This window comes from Oncorhynchus masou, chromosome 13 (assembly GCF_036934945.1).
Source record: "Oncorhynchus masou masou isolate Uvic2021 chromosome 13, UVic_Omas_1.1, whole genome shotgun sequence".
Taxonomy (NCBI): domain Eukaryota; kingdom Metazoa; phylum Chordata; class Actinopteri; order Salmoniformes; family Salmonidae; genus Oncorhynchus; species Oncorhynchus masou.
Window position 1 is genome coordinate 62,699,694 of NC_088224.1, and position 20,908 is coordinate 62,720,601.

General features: G+C 42.8%; 1 protein-coding gene across 12 annotated transcripts in view; it reads right to left on the bottom strand.

Moving 5' to 3' along the window:
• Positions 1-20,908, bottom strand: part of LOC135552802 (pleckstrin homology-like domain family B member 1) — a 107,087-nt gene that overhangs the window by 48,711 nt on the left and 37,468 nt on the right. For 11 of the 12 annotated variants that reach the window (XM_064984655.1, XM_064984654.1, XM_064984661.1 and 8 more), the window contains 2 exons: positions 15,292-15,417; positions 5,043-6,568 (listed from right to left, as the gene is read on the bottom strand). In XM_064984655.1, coding sequence (XP_064840727.1) covers positions 5,043-6,568; positions 15,292-15,417 — 1,652 coding nt within the window. Of the gene's footprint in view, positions 1-5,042; positions 6,569-9,505; positions 9,678-15,291; positions 15,418-20,908 lie in introns of those variants that run through there. The other variant, XM_064984663.1, reaches the window with a different exon arrangement.

Here is a 20,908-nt window from a genome sequence, read left to right on the forward strand (position 1 = left end):
TTTAGCAGACAAGATTTGCTTAGATGTCCGTGGAATTATTTTATATGATTTTATAGTATGAATAATACAATTGAACAAAGCTGAATAAAATAGAAAGGATGTTTTCTCCAAACGATTTGAGGAAGTGCGTACGTGCGACTATTCTGTTTTTACTTCTTTGGGGTAGGGGGCAATATTTTCACGTCCGGATGAAAAGCTACTCAGGCCCAGATGCTAGGATATGAATTTAATTAGTAGATTTGGATAGAAAACACTCTGAAGTTTCTAAAACTGTTTGAATGATGTCTGTGAGTATAACACAACTCATATGGCATACAAAAACCTCAGAAAAAATCCAACCAGGAAGTGGGAAATCTGGGGTTTGTAGGTTTTCAAGCCTTAGCCTATCCAATATACAGTGTCTATGGGGTCATATTGCACTTCGTAAGGCTTCCACTAGATGTCAACAGTCTTTAGAACCTTGTTTCAGGCTTCTATTGTGAAGTGGGAGAGAATGAGAGATTATTGAGTCATGGGTCTGCCAGAAGGCCATGTGCTCAGTCAGGCGCACGCCCGTGGGAGTTAGCTCTGTTCCCTTTAATTTCTAAAGACAAAGGAATTCTCCGGTTGAAACATTACTGAAGATTTATGATAAAAACATCCTAAAGATTTATTATATTTGGGATGTTTCTACGAACTGTAATATAACTTTTTTGACTTTGTCTGGACCTAGTGCCTGCGCATTTGGATTACTGTACTAAATGCGCTAACAAAAAGGAGGTATTTGGACATAAATTATGGACTTTATCGAACAAAACTAACATTTATTGTGGAACTGGGATTCCTGGGAGTGCATTCTGATGAAGATCATCAAATGTAAGTGAATATTTATAATGCTATTTCTGACTTTTGTTGACTCCATAACATGGCGGGTATCTGTATTGCTTGTTTTGGTCTCTGAGCGCTGTACTCAGATTATTCCGTGGTGTGCTTTTTCCGTAAAGCTTTTTTGAAATCTGACACAGCGGTTGTATTAAGGAGAAGAATATCTTTAATACATTTGCTAACATTTATAAACACTTGTTTTTGCTTTTTCATTATGGGGTATTGTGTTTAAATTGATGAAGACATAAATTTAAAAAATCAAGGGTCCTGAATACTTTTCAAATGCACTGCATGTCCCTCGAGCTAGAGAGAACAATAATAAGCTAAATCGTATCCATGCTAATTCTGAGACGCTCAGCTGACAAATAAGGGTATTTTTGTTTAGCTAAGTTTAGAAATGTTGCTGTGAGCATGACGAGACTTGTCAGCATTATAATGGTAACGGAATATGTGATATCATCATCCTTGGACCTCTCATTACAACAATGAGATCCTCTTCAGTAGACTGGCGTTTTCACAACACTGTCTGACAGTCAGAGCAGCCAGCCAGTGACTAACTCCATATGCCAAGTGTCTTGGCCAAGGCAACACTTCACTAATCAACCATGTATAGCACTACAACTCAAAGGCAGCTCAGACGTGACAAATAATATCCTTAACTGTCTGGACTCCTATATGATATAGAGCTCAATGATATAGAGCTCACCTCTGAAAATAACATCTTACGGTACCGTTTCACTGGTTTATGTTGCACGTTATACTTGGATGAAAGAGAATGAAGGCACTGTGTAAACATTGCAAACAGACGGTACGAATGATGTCGTCCCTGGTGAACACTTACATTTTCTCGGTCCACAGATCACACAAATGTCTTTCCAGAACACTCAAATAATTGAGTATGCTTGGTACAGTAAACAAGTCTTATGTATAAACCCTGCTGATAGTTTCAGGATGCCAGAGAGAGCCTGTGCTGCCTCCCTCTGTAGGGATAGATAGCTGTACCCAGCATACCTCCTTGCTTCGGGCATGACACTGATCCCCAGGGTCTGACTGACTGCATCCGAAAATAACTTGGCGACAAAGTGTAGTTAGTTACCCCTGGCTTGGACAGACCAGACCAGACAGACAGACACGGTCCATGGGTACAGAAAGTGTGGCTCTTTTGGGGTAAATATAGCCTCAATGATTGGACTGTACACCTCCCCCCACCTCCCCTTCCGCCATATCCCTCCCACTTCCCCTGGCAGCTCCTGTGTGAGACACCGAGGACCTGTGTCACGCTAGGCTCGCTGCGCTGCTTCTCCTCATCTTGCGCCACGGCAGGATTCTATGGCCTTCCACTAACAAGGACCTTATGCCGTGCTTAGCTCTGCACAGTTCTTTCTGTGTCGAGTTGCTGGATCATAAAGACCCTTTCAGAACAGAATCTTTGGGTCGATTAAAATGGATGTAGAAAGAGCTCATGGTTACGGGACCCAAATCCTTCATTCAGTGCTGCATGAGCTGAGCACACCTGGGTTCACAGTGAACACATACAATACCCCTCTCGTTCCCTCCTAACAAAGAAAATACTATCATACCAGTGGCAAAGCTCATATGCCAGGGGCTTAATCTGGTTATACTTGGGATAGCTAGCTCACTAAGCTAAAGCCTAGGCATTTGCTCAGGGAGCAAATGCAAGCCTTCTGGCTTCAGACAAGGTTACTAATCACGCAGGCGTTACGTAATTCGCCAAACCACCCGTCTTACATTTTGAAAGTAAGAACGACAGTTGACAAAGAAAACGTAAATCCCTACAATCTGTCCCCCTTCTTAGCACCTTTCTCCATAAACCACATGCCTTATCCGCATGGCTTATGTACATTCCCAGAGATTCCTTCTGCTATTTACATTCTGTCCTGTGTCAATATTTCCCAGTCTAACGGCACAAGGTTAAGACCAAAGGTTCGCTGTAATAACCATCCTTTCAATTTAAACCCCATCCATACAGAGAGAATCACAAATACAATTTAACTGATAAGGTTGGGGGACCTTTTTGTCCTTAACAATCCTGGCAATTGCTTTTCTCGTAGAATCTGAACAGAGATATTTCTCCTACACTTAGGGCAGCAGCCTACTCCAATACACGGGGGTGACGGAGGAGACAGCGACAGATTGTGTCCATTCTGAGATTGCCAGCCATGGGTTTACTGCTGTGTAATGGAAGTAATGCTCCTGCTGGGAACCAGAGCATAGCCCAGTGTACACAGAGTTGCAAGTCATTCTTCCTCTGCTCAAAAGAACTGCCCTTATTTTGGCAGCAGCACCCTACTCATAGAAATAGAATGTACCCAATGACTGTAACTTCATATTGCCAAGGTCTGAGGGGGGTTTCCCAATCTAGTCATTCTATTGCTATGGTGTACCTACAAGGAGGCAGATGAGTATTCATCACACAGATATAAAAGGACGTTGTCTCAGGCACTTCATCGGGGACACAGACGGATCCAAGATGTCTACCGCTCCCGGCCCCTCTTCAGTTTAAAAAAGGACAACAAACAATGGGGTTGCCATGGAAAACCTGGACGTTTAGTCACCGCACGTTGGCAGATTAGAAGGTTTCAGTCGGGATTCAGAGTTCTTTACAATCCCTACTCCTCACAAATATGGACTTCACTGTGCTCTCCTCTCCCATCCTCTTAGGTTAAACAAATGGTTAACTGGTCGTGTGGAGGAACACTTGAGTGGAGACAGACTAAACACGGTGGTTAAAAAAAGGCTATAAGACAAAATACAGCTCAGCACATCCAGTAGCTTCATCATAAACATGTTGTGTATGACGTTATAACTCTGATTTAATTATTATGTGAAAACTACGAGGGGGCCAATCTAACAACATTCTGATTTCATTGTTGTTTTTATTGGATAAATAGTGGAGAGAGAGAGACAAGCAGGGAGAGAGATTTTTCTGTCAGCATAGTGTCAGGGGTTGGATTTGGGAATATTCCCAGGCGGCTGAGTTATCCTCTAGGCCACTGGTCACCAACCTTTTCTGAGTCCAGATCACTTTCTGAGTCAAAATGCAAGCCGAGATCCACCGCTCAGATTTTGCTAAACATTGCTTCAAAAACGTAAGCTTATGCAACATGAACCTATTAAAAACACAGTACTGCAGCAATGAGACAGAGCAGCCATTTGAGGGCTCGCCTCAACGTACCTCCGCTCCACCTTTCCTCCGCTGACACTGACCAAAAAGATACACTGCCTTTCAGCTGAGGGCGAAACTTGAGTCGCACCGCATTATTTCATGCACAAATTCATGTTGTTACTCCTATGAACAGAGAAAGTGAAATGTTCCTCAATATTAAAAAGACACAAGATGCCAATAATAACGATACACTTTCCTACCCATTCACTACAGCTGCAGTGCTGGTTGTAGCACGAGTGGAAGTAGGAAGAACGTGCATTTTATGGCTTTATAAAAGCGTTGAATACAAAGTGTTGACAGTGCTGAGTAAGAACTTACCCTCACTCATAAAAACAGCAGCTCTTTGCTGTATTCGTTGACAGTCTCTCTCTAGTCATGGTTTTAGAAGTTTTCAAATCTCACAGTATCAACTTTGCTGTAACATTTTTTTACATGTGCTACGTTACTGCAGGCATGGTAATCTGAGCCATCCGATTGGCCAGTGGCAGGCCTATGGTGCACTTGATTTGCTCTCCGGGCCCACAGGGAAGGCAGAGTTTGTACCTTCAGACACATGAAATGGTTAAAAATGGGAACTCTTTGCCTACCCGGCACGAAGGGTAGCTAAAAAATAGGAATAAAAAAATATAAATAGGAACGCAAGGCTTTATAGTTGTTGTTTTTTTATAGAAATGTTTGGTGATCGACTGGCCGATCTCCAAAGCATTCCTAGTCAATCACCAAACATTTCTGTGAAAGAAACAACAATAAAGGCTTGCGTTCCTATTTTTGGTGACCACTGACCTTGACCATCTTGCTGACCAGTAGAAAAATTAATGGTAATTTAATTGATAGTATTACTTGGATAAATATTGTTCAAGCAATCCAATAACTTCTAGGTTGCTATTACCCTGCATCTCTGTATCACGTAGGTCAATGATGATTGGTGTGAACGACTAGCCTAGCTCACAGCTAACAGTTGATCCAGCTAAGGGCAGGCCGCTCTACTTACCAGTCTCTCCATCTCCTGCTCCCTGAGCCTCTCCTCTCTCTGGCGCCGGTGGTACTCCAACAGCTCGTCCTCGTTGTCGCTGATCTCAGAGATGCTATTTTTGCGCTCCCGCATGCCCGGGTGGGGGCCCCTTAGATCCCGGGGGCCCCCAGACATCTTCCTATGGCCCCTGGGGCTGGCAAGAGGAGAGGAGCCAGGCAGAGAGCCCAGGCTGTAAGCTGGGGAGAGGGCATTCCCAAAGCTGGCCTTCCTCCCCCCTCCCCCGCTCTCCATCATCATCAACCCTGAGGTGGGGGAGGGGCTGCGGGCTCGGACCACACTGCCGCCAAACTGGTCCTCCGCGGGGGACTCGGCCTTGCGTTGGAACCTGGGGCTCTCCGGGACTCCCAACTTCCCCAATGATGATGGGCTCTCAGGTGTTCTCAATGTGGGGATACTTCCAGGGAGAGCCCCCGGGAGAACAGGCACCCCTCTGCGAGCCATGGAGGGGCTGAGAGGAGGGAGCTCCTTCATGCTGCTGCCCCCGCTGCTGAGCTCAAGGTTCCTGCGAGACAGTCGAGGGCTCTCTGGGGGCTGCAGCGTGCGGGGGTGGGGGAAGGGGTGGTGCTGCTGGAGTGGAGAACCCCCCTGGATGATGTGGACGATTGGGTCCAGGGGAGGCTGAAAGGCCCTGCTGTGCTGAGATAGCAGCTGTCTGGAAGGGCTGGAGGTGAGGGAGTGGTCCACTTGCTCTCTGAAGGGGCTGGCCGGGCGCTCCTGGAGGATGGTGCCCGCTTTCGTCCTGGGACTGGATGGGGAGGAGGAGGTGTAGGGGAACTTGGCCGTGAATCTGGGGCTACTTGGCACTGCGTTCCTGCCCATGTACCCTGCATCGGCTGAGGCAACAGATAGGTGGGTCAGTCTAGGGCTCTCTGAACCCACCCCCCCTGGGCTGTCCAGGCTCTGGCCTCTGCGGGCTGGCTTTGGGCTCTGGGGGGCCTCCAGGAGACCTTTCCTCTGGTGCTTAGGGCTCTCAGGAACCCTCTGCACCCCGCCGCCAGGGCTGTAGTTGGTCAGTGTGGTCCTTGGCTGGGGGATGGGTGGTGTAGTTGTATAGTTGTAGCTGGATGAGCGGACCGGCACGGGGGGCAGGGATGGGTCCTGGGGGTCGAGGCAGCCGCTGGGAGAAGGGCTGGTGTAGCTGCCTGCGCTGCTGGCCGCCGAGGGAGAGGACAGGGGGGAGAAGGGTGGGGAAGTGTTCTCATAACTGGAGCCCACCGACATGGCTCCTGGGCTGGTGGGAGGGGAGAGGAGGTATCGGCCTCCTCCATTGACCATAGGGGACAGCGGGGAGTGGGGGATGGGGTGGTCTGAAGAGGGAGGCTGGGGATCATCCATGACTAGGGAGTCCATGATGTCCTGCAGGTCCTTTTCGATGGAGCTGACGATGGCACTATGCTCGGAACGGGAGTCTCTCTCCCCGGGGGCTGGGTGGCGCGACTGGGACGCTCCTGACTGATGGTTCCCATTGACCAGGCCCTCTGTATCTGTAGAGAATACACAACTAATATCAGTCTCAGGTATACAGTACATAGGCCTTCTATACAGTATACATACATGTAAAGAGTGGTCAGAGTAAATATTATGATCACTCACTAGGCTATACTATGAGTAAAGACTATGATCACTGCTATATATATATATATATATATATATATTATATATATATAATACAGTATAGATACCAAAATGTGCAATATTTACAGTATGGTATATCCCGGAAAACAAATAGAAACAGACATAGACTCTAAGAGCTGAATAGATAATGAGATGTTGAGAGAAATTAATGGACCATAAAGTTCATAAATGGACTGTATCTTATGGTTGCATCACCTCTCATTAATATAAAGTGCCTTGTTACGTTTATGATTTAACCAGAGCCCTTAGCACAAGTACCTACAATTGGCACTTAAGTTTTATAGGTTGGCTACACTTCAATCCATCAATTATCTTAAAGTGCTTCTAAATTTAAACCCACCTGCTGCCCAACTTAATTTACCCAATCCACAATTTGCATGAAGAAATGCTACTGAGAAAAAGGAGGGATAAAAGAGGCAGAGAAAGAGTGAGAGAAACAGACAGAGAGACAGAGGTAGACAGACAGACAGACAGACAGACAGACAGACAGACAGACAGAGATTTGTACATTATTACAACACTGTATATATACATAATATGATATTTGTAATGTCTTTATTGTTTTGAAACTTCTGTATGTGTAATGTTTACTGTTCATTTTTATTATTTCACTTTTGTATATTATCTACCTCACTTGCTTTGGCAATGTTAACACGTTTCCCATGCCAATAAAGCCCCTTGAATTGAATTGAAATTGAGAGAGAGAGACAGAGAGAGAGAGACAGACAGACACCGCAAAAGACAGGCTTTGGAAAGATAAAGATTGAGGAGAAAATGTGCCAGTATAACCCACTTAGTGTGTGGCTGAAGAGCAGCGCAGGCCAGGGCACAGTGGTAATTCAATCGAAATCTCAGGCAACTCGCTGCCTCGCCATAATGTCAATGTGGTAGATTAGGGAGCACAAGGGGACATCCAGGTGTAACCTATGGTATTAATATGATATGCTAATTGTCTCTAATAGAATAAGCAACGTCATCATCGGTATGACGGCAGGCAGCCTAGCGGTGAGAGTGTTGGGCCAGTAACCGAAAGGTTGCTGGTTCGAATCCCCGAGCCACAAGACACTTAACCTTAATCTTCTCCAGGGGTGTTGTACTACTATGTCTGACCCTGGAAATCAACACATTCCACTGCACCTATCTGATGCATGTGAAAATAACGCTGCTGGGTTTTTCATGTTCAACAGTTTTCCATGTGTATCAAGAATGGTCCGACATCCAGCCAACTTGACACAACTGTGGGAAGCATTGGCCTTGCCTTACCTCCCTAATCTTGCTACATTTGCACACAATGTATATAGATTTTTCTATTGTGTTATTGACTGTACGTTTGTTTATTCCATGTGTAACTCTGTGTTGTTGTTTGTGTCGCACTGCTTTGCTTTATCTTGGCCAGGTCGCAGTTGTAAACGAGAACTTGTTCTCAACTGGCCTACCTGGTTAAATAAAGGTGAAATTAAAAAATAAATTTTAAAAAATTGGAGTCAACATGGGCCAGCATCCCTATGGAATGCTTTCAACACCAACACCATTTTCAAGTCCATGCCCTGACAAATTGAGGCTATTCAGAGGGCAAAAGGATCGGGGGGTGCAGCTCAATATTAAGGTGTTCTTAAATGTTTGGTATACTCAGTATATATATATACACACTGAGTATACCAAACATATATAAATTCATCTAGTTGGGTTTACATTCAGACATGACAAGGGTATGGTGAGAACATGTGAGCGAGTACGATGTCATTAATGTTTGTTGGAATTTATGTAGGACTGAGTTTTGTGTTTTTGTCTTCATGTTGAAGGTTGACCATTAAGTCACAGACAATGTTATGTCTAGGTTAGTGGATCCATGTCTGTGGACTGTTCAGTTGTCTATTGACTTTTGTCTATGGCTATTTTCTATTGTCTAAAAATGTAAATATTGTAAAGGAAAGACATCACAATCAAAAATACCTTGCCATAAGATGTCATAGTGCTACAATGTCACTGTACAGTACATTACAAATTAGTGAGATCATGCATCTTTGGCAACTATTGTATTTGGAAATATGTACTGTGTGTATGGGAATATGTATGTGAACACATTTCTGTGACATGTCTATATCATGCACATGCCAAACGTGAAAGCCATTCTAAATCCAGCTCGGTTTTAATCCCCTTCAAATAGGCTACTTTCAGTCCAGGATAAACAAGCTACTGTGTATCACTGCATTAAATAACCATCTTAATTAAATAGCCCATGTGATTTTGCGTTCTATTCATAAAGATGATCTCATCGCCCTGGATGATGAAGTGGCTTCACAAATAATGCATCACCACTATTTGTTCAGTAAAGAGCTGGGAGTAGCCTATCTGCCTGGTCTTTCTACAATGACTCAACCAGAGCTCTTCTTCTACTAAGCAGAAAACTATCCAAGCATCATGACGTTTTGAGTGACAGCACGACCACCATATGGCCCCAATACATTTTGGTGTATATTACAATTATATGGATATTTTTTGGTTATTTGGTTATTCATTTTCCCCGTTATTTTCTCAGCAGGCCACATGGTCGTCGCCAGCATTTCGTTTGTCAAACGTCTCAGAATATGAATAGGCCCATGTCTAAAACGTGAAACCGAAAATACATTATTCTCTGTCCCTGAACGGACCCCATCATGTCCAACACCAAAGCGCCAATAATAATAATTATCAGTACTGACATGAATGGGTAAGCTTGCGACTAAGTCGTTTATAATGACTTATAGCCCAGCTAAAATCCAAACGCTGGAGCCCGGCATTCCTACCTCAATAAAGCTGCCTTTATCGAAGCCTGTTGTAGCCTACCCGGGTCTCCGCACCCGGGAAGGTTGAGAGAGCCTCTGCCGACGTGATATTCCAGCCGGGTTTCGTGTGCCAGGCGCCGCTATCCTGCTTGCTCGCTCCCCCTCCCTTCCCTGTCCACGGTGCTGATGTGACCGCCTGCTAGATTTACCGGGGCGGCAACTATGTCGTCTGTTTTTCTTCTTAAAGGGGCAGGGCAGTCAAAAATGTGATTTGCCTATGCTTTATAAAAATATATTTCCACACTATGAGGTTGGAATATTACTGTGAAATAGTGTAAATTATGATAATACAGTTTGAGAGTAAGTGCCGTTTGTTTAGCATGGGTGGAGTTTTGGCCTGCCTGGCAGAATCACCAGGAGGTAAAAGTAAATAGACCAATAACAAAGAGAATTTCAAACCTCTTCCAATAACAGCTAGTTTCTATGTTACATATCCCTCCTATTAGACTCCTCCAATTAGGTCCCTGACTCAAACCACTCCCAGACTGGTTGAATATGTGCTTGAGAAATTTATTTTTGCCATTTTAATTAAAGACCATCACAGTAGCTAGGTTTCCATCCAATTAGTGACAGATTTTCATGCAAATATCCTAGAATCTTCATAAACAAAATATGCATATTTTCACACCAGTGCTGTTTCCACCAAACAGACTTCTTGCACACAACGTTTATTTTTTTGCTTAAGTTTTCATGTACCAAATGTACCAAATAAACATAATGTGTTTCCATTTCAACTCTACCTATAGTTTTGTCACAAAAACTGTTACATTAAATAGCAAATGTGCCTACCTGGGTCTGGGCACCTGCGCTCTAGCCGACAGCTCGCAGATACAGTGCAGGTAAGCTGTGTGAATACAGTAGGCTAGTCTACATGATGAGATTATTATGGATAAGAAGGAAAATATTTGTATTTGTCAAATGGCAGTCAAGCATCGATCATTTCACCAGAATAAGACCCTCGATATTTATTGGAAAGCAGCATCAAGCTCATCACCGTGTACTTTCACAAAACCCTGTGAAGTTCCTCGTAACTTATTTAATCTGTAGCCTAATAAACTGCATGGCTTCCCGAGTTATAGTGGGAGGCCCACACACCATATCATCGCACGACTCCAACATCAAGTCCAACATCAAGTCTGCTGACGACATGACAGTGGTAGGCCTGATCACCAGCGACGATGAGACAGCCTACAGGTAGGTCAGACAGGTAGGAGGTCAGTGACCTGGTAGTGTGAGGCCCCAACAATAACCTCTCCCTCAACATCAGTAAGACCAAGGAGTTGATCATGGATGACAGCAAATGGGGAAGGGAGTATGTCCCCATCCACATCGACGGGGCTGCACTAGAGGAGGTCCAAATCACACGTGCACCGTTGTCAAGAAGGTGCGACAGCACCTCTACCCCCTCAGGAGGTAGAGGGTGGGCATGGGCCCTCATAAAGTTCTACATTGAGAGCATCTTCACTGGCTGCATCACTGCTTGGTATGGCAATAGCAGACAGCCCAGTAGATCACAGGGGCCAAGATCCCTGTCATCCAGGACCTGTATATCAGGAGGTGTGAAAGGAGGACTCCAGCCACCCAAGCCATAGACTGTTCTCTCTGCTTCCACACAGCAAGCTGTACCAAGTCTGACACCAACAGGCTCCTGAACAGCTTCAATTCCACATGTCATAAGACTGCTAAATAGCAAACTAAATAGCTAACAAAATGGCTACACAAACTATATGAGTTGAACTTTGTATTTGATTCATTCTTTTGCACTGTCTCTATGCATATTCACAGAGCCCTACACAGTACGCTCACTGATACTCCAACACACATATAAACACTCACTCCATCATTTGCTCTAACACACACACACACACACACACACACACACACACACACACACACACACAGCTGCTACTCTGTTTATCATATACAGTGCCTAGCAAAGTATTCACCCTCTTGGCGTTTTTCCTATTTTGTTGCATTTTGTGTGTGTCCATGTAAAAAATACAAATGTAAAAGTTGTGTGCATATGTGTTCACCTCGTTTGCTATGAAGCTCCTAAATAAGACCTGGTGAAACCAATTACCTTCAGAAGTCACATAATTAGTTAAATAAAGTCCACCTGTGTGCAATCTAAGTGTCACATGATCTGTCACATGATCTCAGTATATATACACCTGTTCTGAAAGGCCCCAGAGTCTGCAACACCACCAAGCAAGCGGTACTATGAAGCCCAAGGAGCTCTCCAAACAGGTCAGGGACAAAGTTGTGGAGAAGTACAGATCAAGGTTGGGTTATAAAAAAATATCAGAAACTTTGAACATCCCACAGAACACCATTAAATCCATTATTAAAAAATGAAAAGAATATTGGACCACAACAGAGAGGGCCAACCCACCAAAACTCTGTCTACAAATTATTTGTAATTGTATTCTGACCATCCGCTCAAGAACAAATCGGCCAGCGTCTGAATCTAGTTCATGATCCCTGCTGTATATAGTATGCTTACTTTATCGTGTTGTTCTTATTTTTATATCTAGTGTGTTTTTGTTCTACCTTGTTATTTTTAGTATTACAATGTTATCAATTACTGCATGGTTGGCGTTAGAGCTAGCAAGAAAGGCATTTCACGGTACTTGTGCATGTGACATTAACACTAGTGTGAAATCATACTGTCATTCATATTTAATTTCATAATATGCCTAGGCTATATAGTATTGGGTCTTCTACGTTATCTACAATGTGATATACAGTATTTCCTTGCCTATTGTAATTTGTACTGCATAGACAATGACCTGAGGGATTTTGACTACATCAAAAAACAGTTGTAGAATGTGTAAGCTAAATCAGACGTTCTCGGCAGAGCCCAACCGTTTGGAGTTATGGAATATTAAGATTGAAGCCAGGAGATCATTAAGATAAAGAGGGCATTTAAATCCCCTCTGTTAACCTAAAATACACAGGGAAAAGGGTGCGGTGCAGGAAAGATTGAGGAAACACACAGGAAGTGGAAGATGGAAGAATAGGGTGGAGGTTTAAAAATAGAAACAGTAAAAGATACCCCTCAACTTAAAATAAGCAGTGCTTAGCCAACAAAGCTTGCCTGGCTGGCATACGAATGAGCCTGGTAGGAAATGTGTCAGAGCTGCTCACTGAGCGTGGCTGAACTACTGTATAGGCCTACTGCAATGTACTGTTGGTGACTGGGTTGTGTTACCAAGCAAGCGCTAGAAATGTCTTAGAAATCATACTCATAAATCAAATCTATCAACCTTAATGTGACACACAATAAATCCACAGTTTAAGTACTTCAAGGGTAAGAACAGAGACTCTCTACCGACCTCACCAAGGAATACACATCTAAGGAGAAATTAAGCCCTTTAAACAACAGTGAAAAGCATTCATTACCAAACCAGGAAGATCTCAACACCCAATATGTATACGCGCTATACTTATCACCGGTGGCACGTCGGCAACAAGCAACAAAATAAGGAAATAACAAGATGCTGGGACAGATCCCCCGAAGGTGGCCAAGGGGAAACACTCCACTGTGCCTGCGAGGAGAGGACAGGGCAGGGCTAGACAGCTGAACACTTCTGCCTAGAGAGGAATGAGATGCTCATAAAACATGCATGGTGTGAAACCAGGGCCAGCAGGCCAGGCAGCCAGGGTTCTGTTGCACCCTGTCTCCACCCAGGCCAGAAATGGAAAGGCAATAGGGGCATTCTGTGGCATGTGGAACTCAGCACCTGTAAGGGAGCTGCTTCCTTTGCCACTAACAATCTGAGTCATTCATCTGTGGCGACACAGAAACAAGGACCTTGGGTGCAGGAAGTGTAGCCCTGTTTATTCAGTGTCTTTTCATTTGACGGGGTATTCAAAATGTCTTTATAATACCTGGCTTTTAACCCTTTGCTTACTTTTAGATATACCCCAGTAGTTTATATTCAGTGTGTGTCATTGTACTCCAACGTAGGTTGCCATAAACGGACGTCGGCCATGTATTCTGAATATTATGCATTGTATTTGAGAGGGTTCAAGGGAAGTGATCACAAAATGTATCTTGTAACATCTACATTTGATTTTCATACAGCAGTAGGCCTATACCTTGAGTGTGTCATGACAGTACTGTATTACCTGTGACAGGACTGTATTACCTGTGACAGTACTGTATTACCTGTGACAGTACTGTATCACCTGTGACAGGACTGTATTACCTGTGGCAGTACTGTATTACCTGTGACAGTACTGTATTACCTGTCACAGTACTATATTACCTGTGACAGTACTATAATACCTGACAGTACTGTATTACTTGTGACAGTACTGTATTACCTGTCACAGTACTATATTACCTGACAGTACTGTATTACCTGTCACAGTACTATATTACCTGACAGTACTGTATTACCTGTGACAGGACTGTATTACCTGTGGCAGTACTGTATTACCTGTGACAGTACTGTATTACCTGTCACAGTACTATATTACCTGTGACAGTACTATACTACCTGACAGTACTGTATTACTTGTGACAGTACTGTATTACCTGTCACAGTACTATATTACCTGACAGTACTGTATTACCTGTCACAGTACTATATTACCTGACAGTACTGTATTACCTGTGACAGTATTGTATTACCTGTGACAGTATTGTATTACCTGTGGCAGTACTGTATTACCTGTCACAGTACTATATTACCTGACAGTACTGTATTACCTGTCACAGTACTATATTACCTGACAGTACTGTATTACCTGTGACAGTATTGTATTACCTGTGGCAGTACTGTATTACCTGTGACAGTACTGTATTACCTGTCACAGTACTATATTACCTGTGACAGTACTATAATACCTGACAGTACTGTATTACTTGTGACAGTACTGTATTACCTGTCACAGTACTATATTACCTGACAGTACTGTATTACCTGTCACAGTACTATATTACCTGACAGTACTGTATTACCTGTGACAGTATTGTATTACCTGTGACAGTACTGTATTACCTGTGACAGTACCTTATTACCTGACAGTACTGTATTACCTGTGACAGTACTGTATTACCTGTGACAGTATTGTATTACCTGTGACAGTACTATAATACCTGACAGTACTGTATTACTTGTGACAGTACTGTATTACCTGTCACAGTACTATATTACCTGACAGTACTGTATTACCTGTGACAGTACTATATTACCTGTGACAGTACCATATTACCTGACAGTACTGTATTACCTGTGGCAGTATTGTATTACCTGTGACAGTACTATATTACCCGACAGTACTATATTACCTGACTACTGTATTACCTGTGACAGTACTGTATTACCTTTGGCAGTACTGTATTACCTGTGACAGTACTATATTACCTGACAGTACTGTATTACTTGTGACAGTACTATATTACCTGTGACAGTACTGTATTACCTGTGGCAGTACTGTATTACCTGTGACAGTACTATATTACCTGACAGTACTGTATTACTTGTGACAGTACTGTATTACCTGTGACAGTACTGTATTACCTGTGGCAGTACTGTATTACCTGTGACAGTACTATATTACCTGACAGTACTGTATTACTTGTGACAGTACTGTATTACCTGTGACAGTACTGTATTACCTGTGGCAGTACTGTATTACCTGTGGCAGTACTGTATTACCTGACAGTACTGTATTACTTGTGACAGTACTGTATTACCTGTGACAGTACTGTATTACCTGTGACAGTACTGTATTACCTGAGTGGATTCTGTAGTTCCCACCGGAGCCCCTGCTTCCCTCTGGCATCATGCTCTTCATCCTGAACGCCTCCTCTGGGTGGTTGAAGCGGAAAAAAGCCGACTGGCCAAAACACAGCATACAGCCTGTAAAAGAAAACATGGGAGGTTGAGAAAGCAGCAGTTGTAAGGGAGGTTGTTCAGTGAACCATGCTCGTGTGATGAGTAACGTTGCCTAAGACCTAAACACTTGCATTAACTCCCCAAGGCCATGCTTGAAACATTGATATCTGTCATCTGCATCTTCAGTTCATCAGCTTTAGCTTCAACTGATGCTGTCTCTGTAAAATGAGTGAAACACATCTAATAAGTCTGGACAGTGTTAATGGAAACATAACTGATGATGAAAAGATAAAGTATTACAAGTCACTGGGGTTTGGCAGCTTGATCAGGTGGCGAGGGGTTATGAAAAGGCAGGCATAGCCTGTAACTCACTTCTATGTAAGCAGTGATGATTGCCTTGTGAGTGAACAGACCACAGATTTAGTTTTTATCTCCATGGAAAAGACTCCCTATGCTTGTAGTGCCTATTCTGATCGACTTACAGCCTTACTTGAAAAATCAAAAACATATCAAACGTTCTTATTCAGTCCTGTATGCTACTAACTAAAAGCAATCAGGAGAAAGCAATGATTGCTACTGTACTGTCCAAACATTGTCCCATTATACAGTGAATAGCTGAAAATAGATTTTAGATTGAGGTAAATATGGGGTGGTGGTCTGCTAACTGATATCTGTCATCAGCAACCAGAGAACCTGGGGGTAAAAAGGCTTTCATGGAAACTTTTCAATCAGAGCACCATCACCGTACAGTGGGTGCGTTCCAGATTCACCCTGTTCCCTTTCTAGTGCACTACTTTTGACCAAGGTCCATAGGGCATTGTTCAGAAGTAGTGCACTATATAGGGAATAGGATTTCATTTCGGACACATGCAGTGTGTACAATGCCGCCAGATGCTTTTTTATTCCATGGAAGTGGGGAAGAATAGTTGATTACTTCACAGGCTCTGACAGGACAGCAAGTGATTAGGACGCAAACACAGGCACAGCTGAATTACCGTGGTAACTATCACATCAGTGTAGGGAGACCAGATGACGTCAATGCAGAGGAGCAGAAGATAACATTTTGTTGTGTTGACAGTGAAGACTTGGTGAAAACATTAGCTTTAATTGTTCGACTAAAGGGAAATTCTAAAAGTTACAGACAAAATTCATTTATATATAATGTTTATTTCCACATTTGATAATAAAGTATGAAACAAACATCTCTGGGGTGGCAAGAAGGGAAGCTAACGTAAAAACAAGTGTCATAAAACAAGACGATGGTAGTACTGAGACGGATTACATTTGATAACAGTATTATTTAAGATTTTAGTGGAGAACGCCACATCAGCTGAATATCTGTCTGTACACGCTCTCTGTTCTTCTTCAGCAAATAGAGATTGTGCATTTTGGCAGGCAGATTTGTGGCAAAACTCAATCATGCCCAATGTCAGACCCACCCTTCAAATGACATAGCCCTGGGGCTACAGCCATCACACACCGTAAGCCAACTCAACCTCACAACTCATTGGCTATTCAGAGAGCACACACGCGCTGTACAGGCCTGATCCAATGTATTAATAGCATGCATAAAACTATGTTGCACACCATTCCATCATGGTCATATAATAGCAGGAAAACATGTCAAAATGCAAAGTGAGAATGGAAAATGCACTGTTATGTGTGATTGTAATGACTTGTACGTGGTTGTATCTGACACCACAAATTAGAGGTCGACCAATTATGATTTTTCAACGCTGATACCAATACCGATTATTGGAGGACCAAAAAAGCCGATACTGTAACGGGCGTCGTTGGTGGAAGAAGGTGAGGACCAAAGCGCAGCATGGTAAGTGTTCATTTTTTAAATAAAATAAACTGAACACTATACAAATACAAAATAACAAAGTGAAAGACAAACAAACAGTCCCGTAAGGTGAATGAAAAAACACTAAACAGGAAATAAACACCCACAAAACACAGGTGGAAAAAGGCTATCTAAGTATGATTCTCAATCAGAGACAACTAACGACACCTGCCTCTGATTGAGAACCATACCAGGCCAAACTCAAAAACCAACATAGAAAAACAAACAGACTGCCCACCCCAACTCACACCCTGACCATACTAAAACAAAGACAAAACAAAGGAACTAAGGTCAGATCGTAACAGATACCGATTAATCGGCCAATTTATTTATTTGCAATAATGATAATTACAACAATACTGAATGAACACTTACTTTAACTTAATATAATACATCAATAACATGAATTTAGCCTCAAGTAAATAATGAAACATGTTCAATTTGGTTTAAATAATGCAAAAACAAAGCATAGCTTTCGTCCCTCTCCTCGCTCCTCCCTGGGCTCGAACCAGCAACACAACGACAACAGCGCGCTCTATTAGAGGTTACACAAGCCTAATCTCGGGAGTTGATAGGCTTGAAGTCATAAACAGTGCAATGCTTGACGCACAACAAAGAGCTGCTGGCAAAACGCACTAAAGTGCTGTTTGAATGAATGTTTATGCTTCTGCCTACCACCGCTCAGTCAGATACTTAGATACTTGTATGCTTGTAAACTCAGTCAGATTATATGCAACACAGGACATGCTAGTTAGTATCTAGTAATATCATCAACCATGTGTAGTTAACTAGTGATTATGATTGATTGTTTTTTATAATATAAGTTTAATGCTAGCTAGCAACTTATCTTGGCTTACTAAATTCGCGTAACAGGCAGTCTCCTTGTGGAGTGCAACTAGAAAGAGGCAGGTCGTTATTGCGTTGGACTAGTTAACTGTAAGGTTGCAAGATTGGATACCCCGAGCTGACAAGGTGAAAATCTGTCATTCTGCCCCTGAACGAGGCAGTTAACCCACCGTTCCTAGGCCGTCGTTGAAAATAAGAATGTGTTCTTAACTGACTTGCCTGGTTAAATAAAGGTATCAAAAAATAATAATAATTAAAGATCGGCGCCTAAAAATACAGATTTCCGATTGTTATGAAAACTTGAAAATCGGTCCTAATTAATCAGCCATTCCGATTAAATGTTCCCTAGGGAAAAGTAAAGTATTTAAAAGCATGTAGTCTGTGCAGAATGCAGATATGAACTGTGAATGCAGAACCCTAACCCACAACAGTAAAATACTGTCAGGCTAACATGGCCTTGTTTACTGTACCCATTACAGCTGTACAACTCAGCTCTATTGGAACACAGGCAGTGGACGAATAAGCAGTATGCATGGTGGGCTGATGTATGCAGAAGAAGACTGAAGCTCTTTCTGAAGCTCTTTCTCTTTTCCCCTCAGGGAGTCTGATCCAAAGATCTCGGCAGCCGTAGGACCCTGTGTGCCCCTCTGTCTGGAGCTTCCGGTGAGAGTTAACTAAAAGTGCCTGCTGCACCAGACGCTCCCCACACACAGACATACATTCAAATCAAATCAAATTGTGTTGGTAAACAACAGGTGAAATGCTTGTTTACAACAGGCCCTTCCCAACAACGCAGAGATAAAAAAAGAGAGAAATTATCAAAAAATAATAACACAAGGAATAAATGCAGAATGAGTAATGATGCACACACACACAGCCCCAGGGCAGAGGGGCAGCGGAGCCCCATCCTGCTGCCTGCTACATCTACAGCTGAGCGGTGACACGACAGACCATCAAGGATCAGACAGGCAGGTTGAGTCAGCAAACCACACAAAGAGCTGCTCGCTCACACCATTTCCAAACTACAGCAGCCTGTGTGTGTGTGTGTGTGTGTGTGTGTGTGTGTGTGTGTGTGTGTGTGTGTGTGTGTGTGTGTGTGTGTGTGTGTGTGTGTGTGTGTGTGTGTGTGTGTGTGCGTGTGCGTGTGGTGTGTGTGTGTGTGTGTGTGTGTGTGTGCGTGCGTGTTCATAAGCCCATAACCAGGAGTGGACAACAGAGTAAGACAACACACTGGACAAGCACAGGCATCATACTGGGTCTGAGTCAATGACATGACAAGTTTAAGAATTTTCAATCTCTCTCAACTAACTTTTGACTGGCTAGCTAGTACGGACCGTGAAGTATGGCTCATAAGATTAATGCAGAGGCAGAGGCGGGAGAGCAAAACCAAACATCCAGCCTTGGACTGGTGGTTGATCAATATGAACGCAAGGAAAATATTGTGAAATTAACATATGATTAGTTGTGTGAGTTACTGCACGGACAATATTAAAAATTGATGACAGCTGCATAAATGGCTAGTCAGTAGCCACTCATAGTGACAGGACAGAGTCATTATCTGTGAACCACATCATTGCCAATGAGGACTCATCAATTCAGCCATTAGAGACCTACTTATATTGATGAATCACTTGGCATAGGGAAACACTAAACAACAGTATGTGACTATAGATTTACAGAGTGCTGAGATGTGAGGCATTTATTTATGTCCTGAAATGGTCGTATAGCTCAGCTATGCATTGTGTAAACTGTACCTGGTGACAGTGGCATAGCCAGAAATGTATTTTTGGAAAGTAGCTAATTTCCTGCAATTTTACACATTTTGCCATAAGGCAAAGATTCAGATGTACCGTTTTATAGCTAATCTCATGTTATTCTACACATTTTGCCATGAGGCTGAGAGAAAATGTTGCTGTTTTAAAGCTAATTTCTTACAATTCTATACATTTTGCCATGAACAGAGAGGAAAATGTGCAGTTTTATAGCTTCTTGTGCTATTCTACACATTTTGCCAAATGTAGCATTTCTAAAGCATATTAAAGATAAAATATGGGTGTGTTGACTTTTTTTGCTCAATCTGATTGGTTGATCCTGGCTCGCCAATGGGTTGGCCCGGGCCCACTTAAGCCCACCCGTTCCTTCACCCGGGGATATTCCCTGACTGGAATCATAAATTAGGTCTAATTTGGTCTAATCAGAATACGGGACACGTAGAATAGCAATCTGCGATTATAGTGTCTCGTTTTCATTTTTAACTATCTTTCACAATAACAAATAGTAATTGAGCGAGTCAATACCTTTAGCAAGGTCCCCAGGCAATCACTGTTCTGGAATTCAATAAATCTAGCAGTCGTTTGTTGCAGCTATAGCTAATGTACAGAGGAATAGATAAATGGAGAATTTGCATACAGAAATAAAAATGGATTGATGGTGGTAACACATTGAGAATGAATATCATGAATAATTTGATGTTGGTTTGGCGGTACAACAGATCAACATACTAAGAATCGTCCACGTTTACTGTTTGCCTCTTGTCATCAGACTTACCTGGAAGTGAACATTTGTCTGGAGACTGAAGGCTTTCATACTTACTCTCTTCCTTCACAATTTGTCTGTATTAAGAGTAGGGCCCGGCATATTTCCAGACCATGTGACCTGACCAGGGAAAACTAATGGCACTAAGTGTGTGTGTGTGTGTGTATAAGCAGTCTACTAAAAGTAGAGTATACATTGAGTATTCATTGTTGATATGATAAGCAACTGTGTGGATGTTGCTAATACTTTGGCATCACGACACTGAAGTGTGAGAGGCCTCAAATTTTT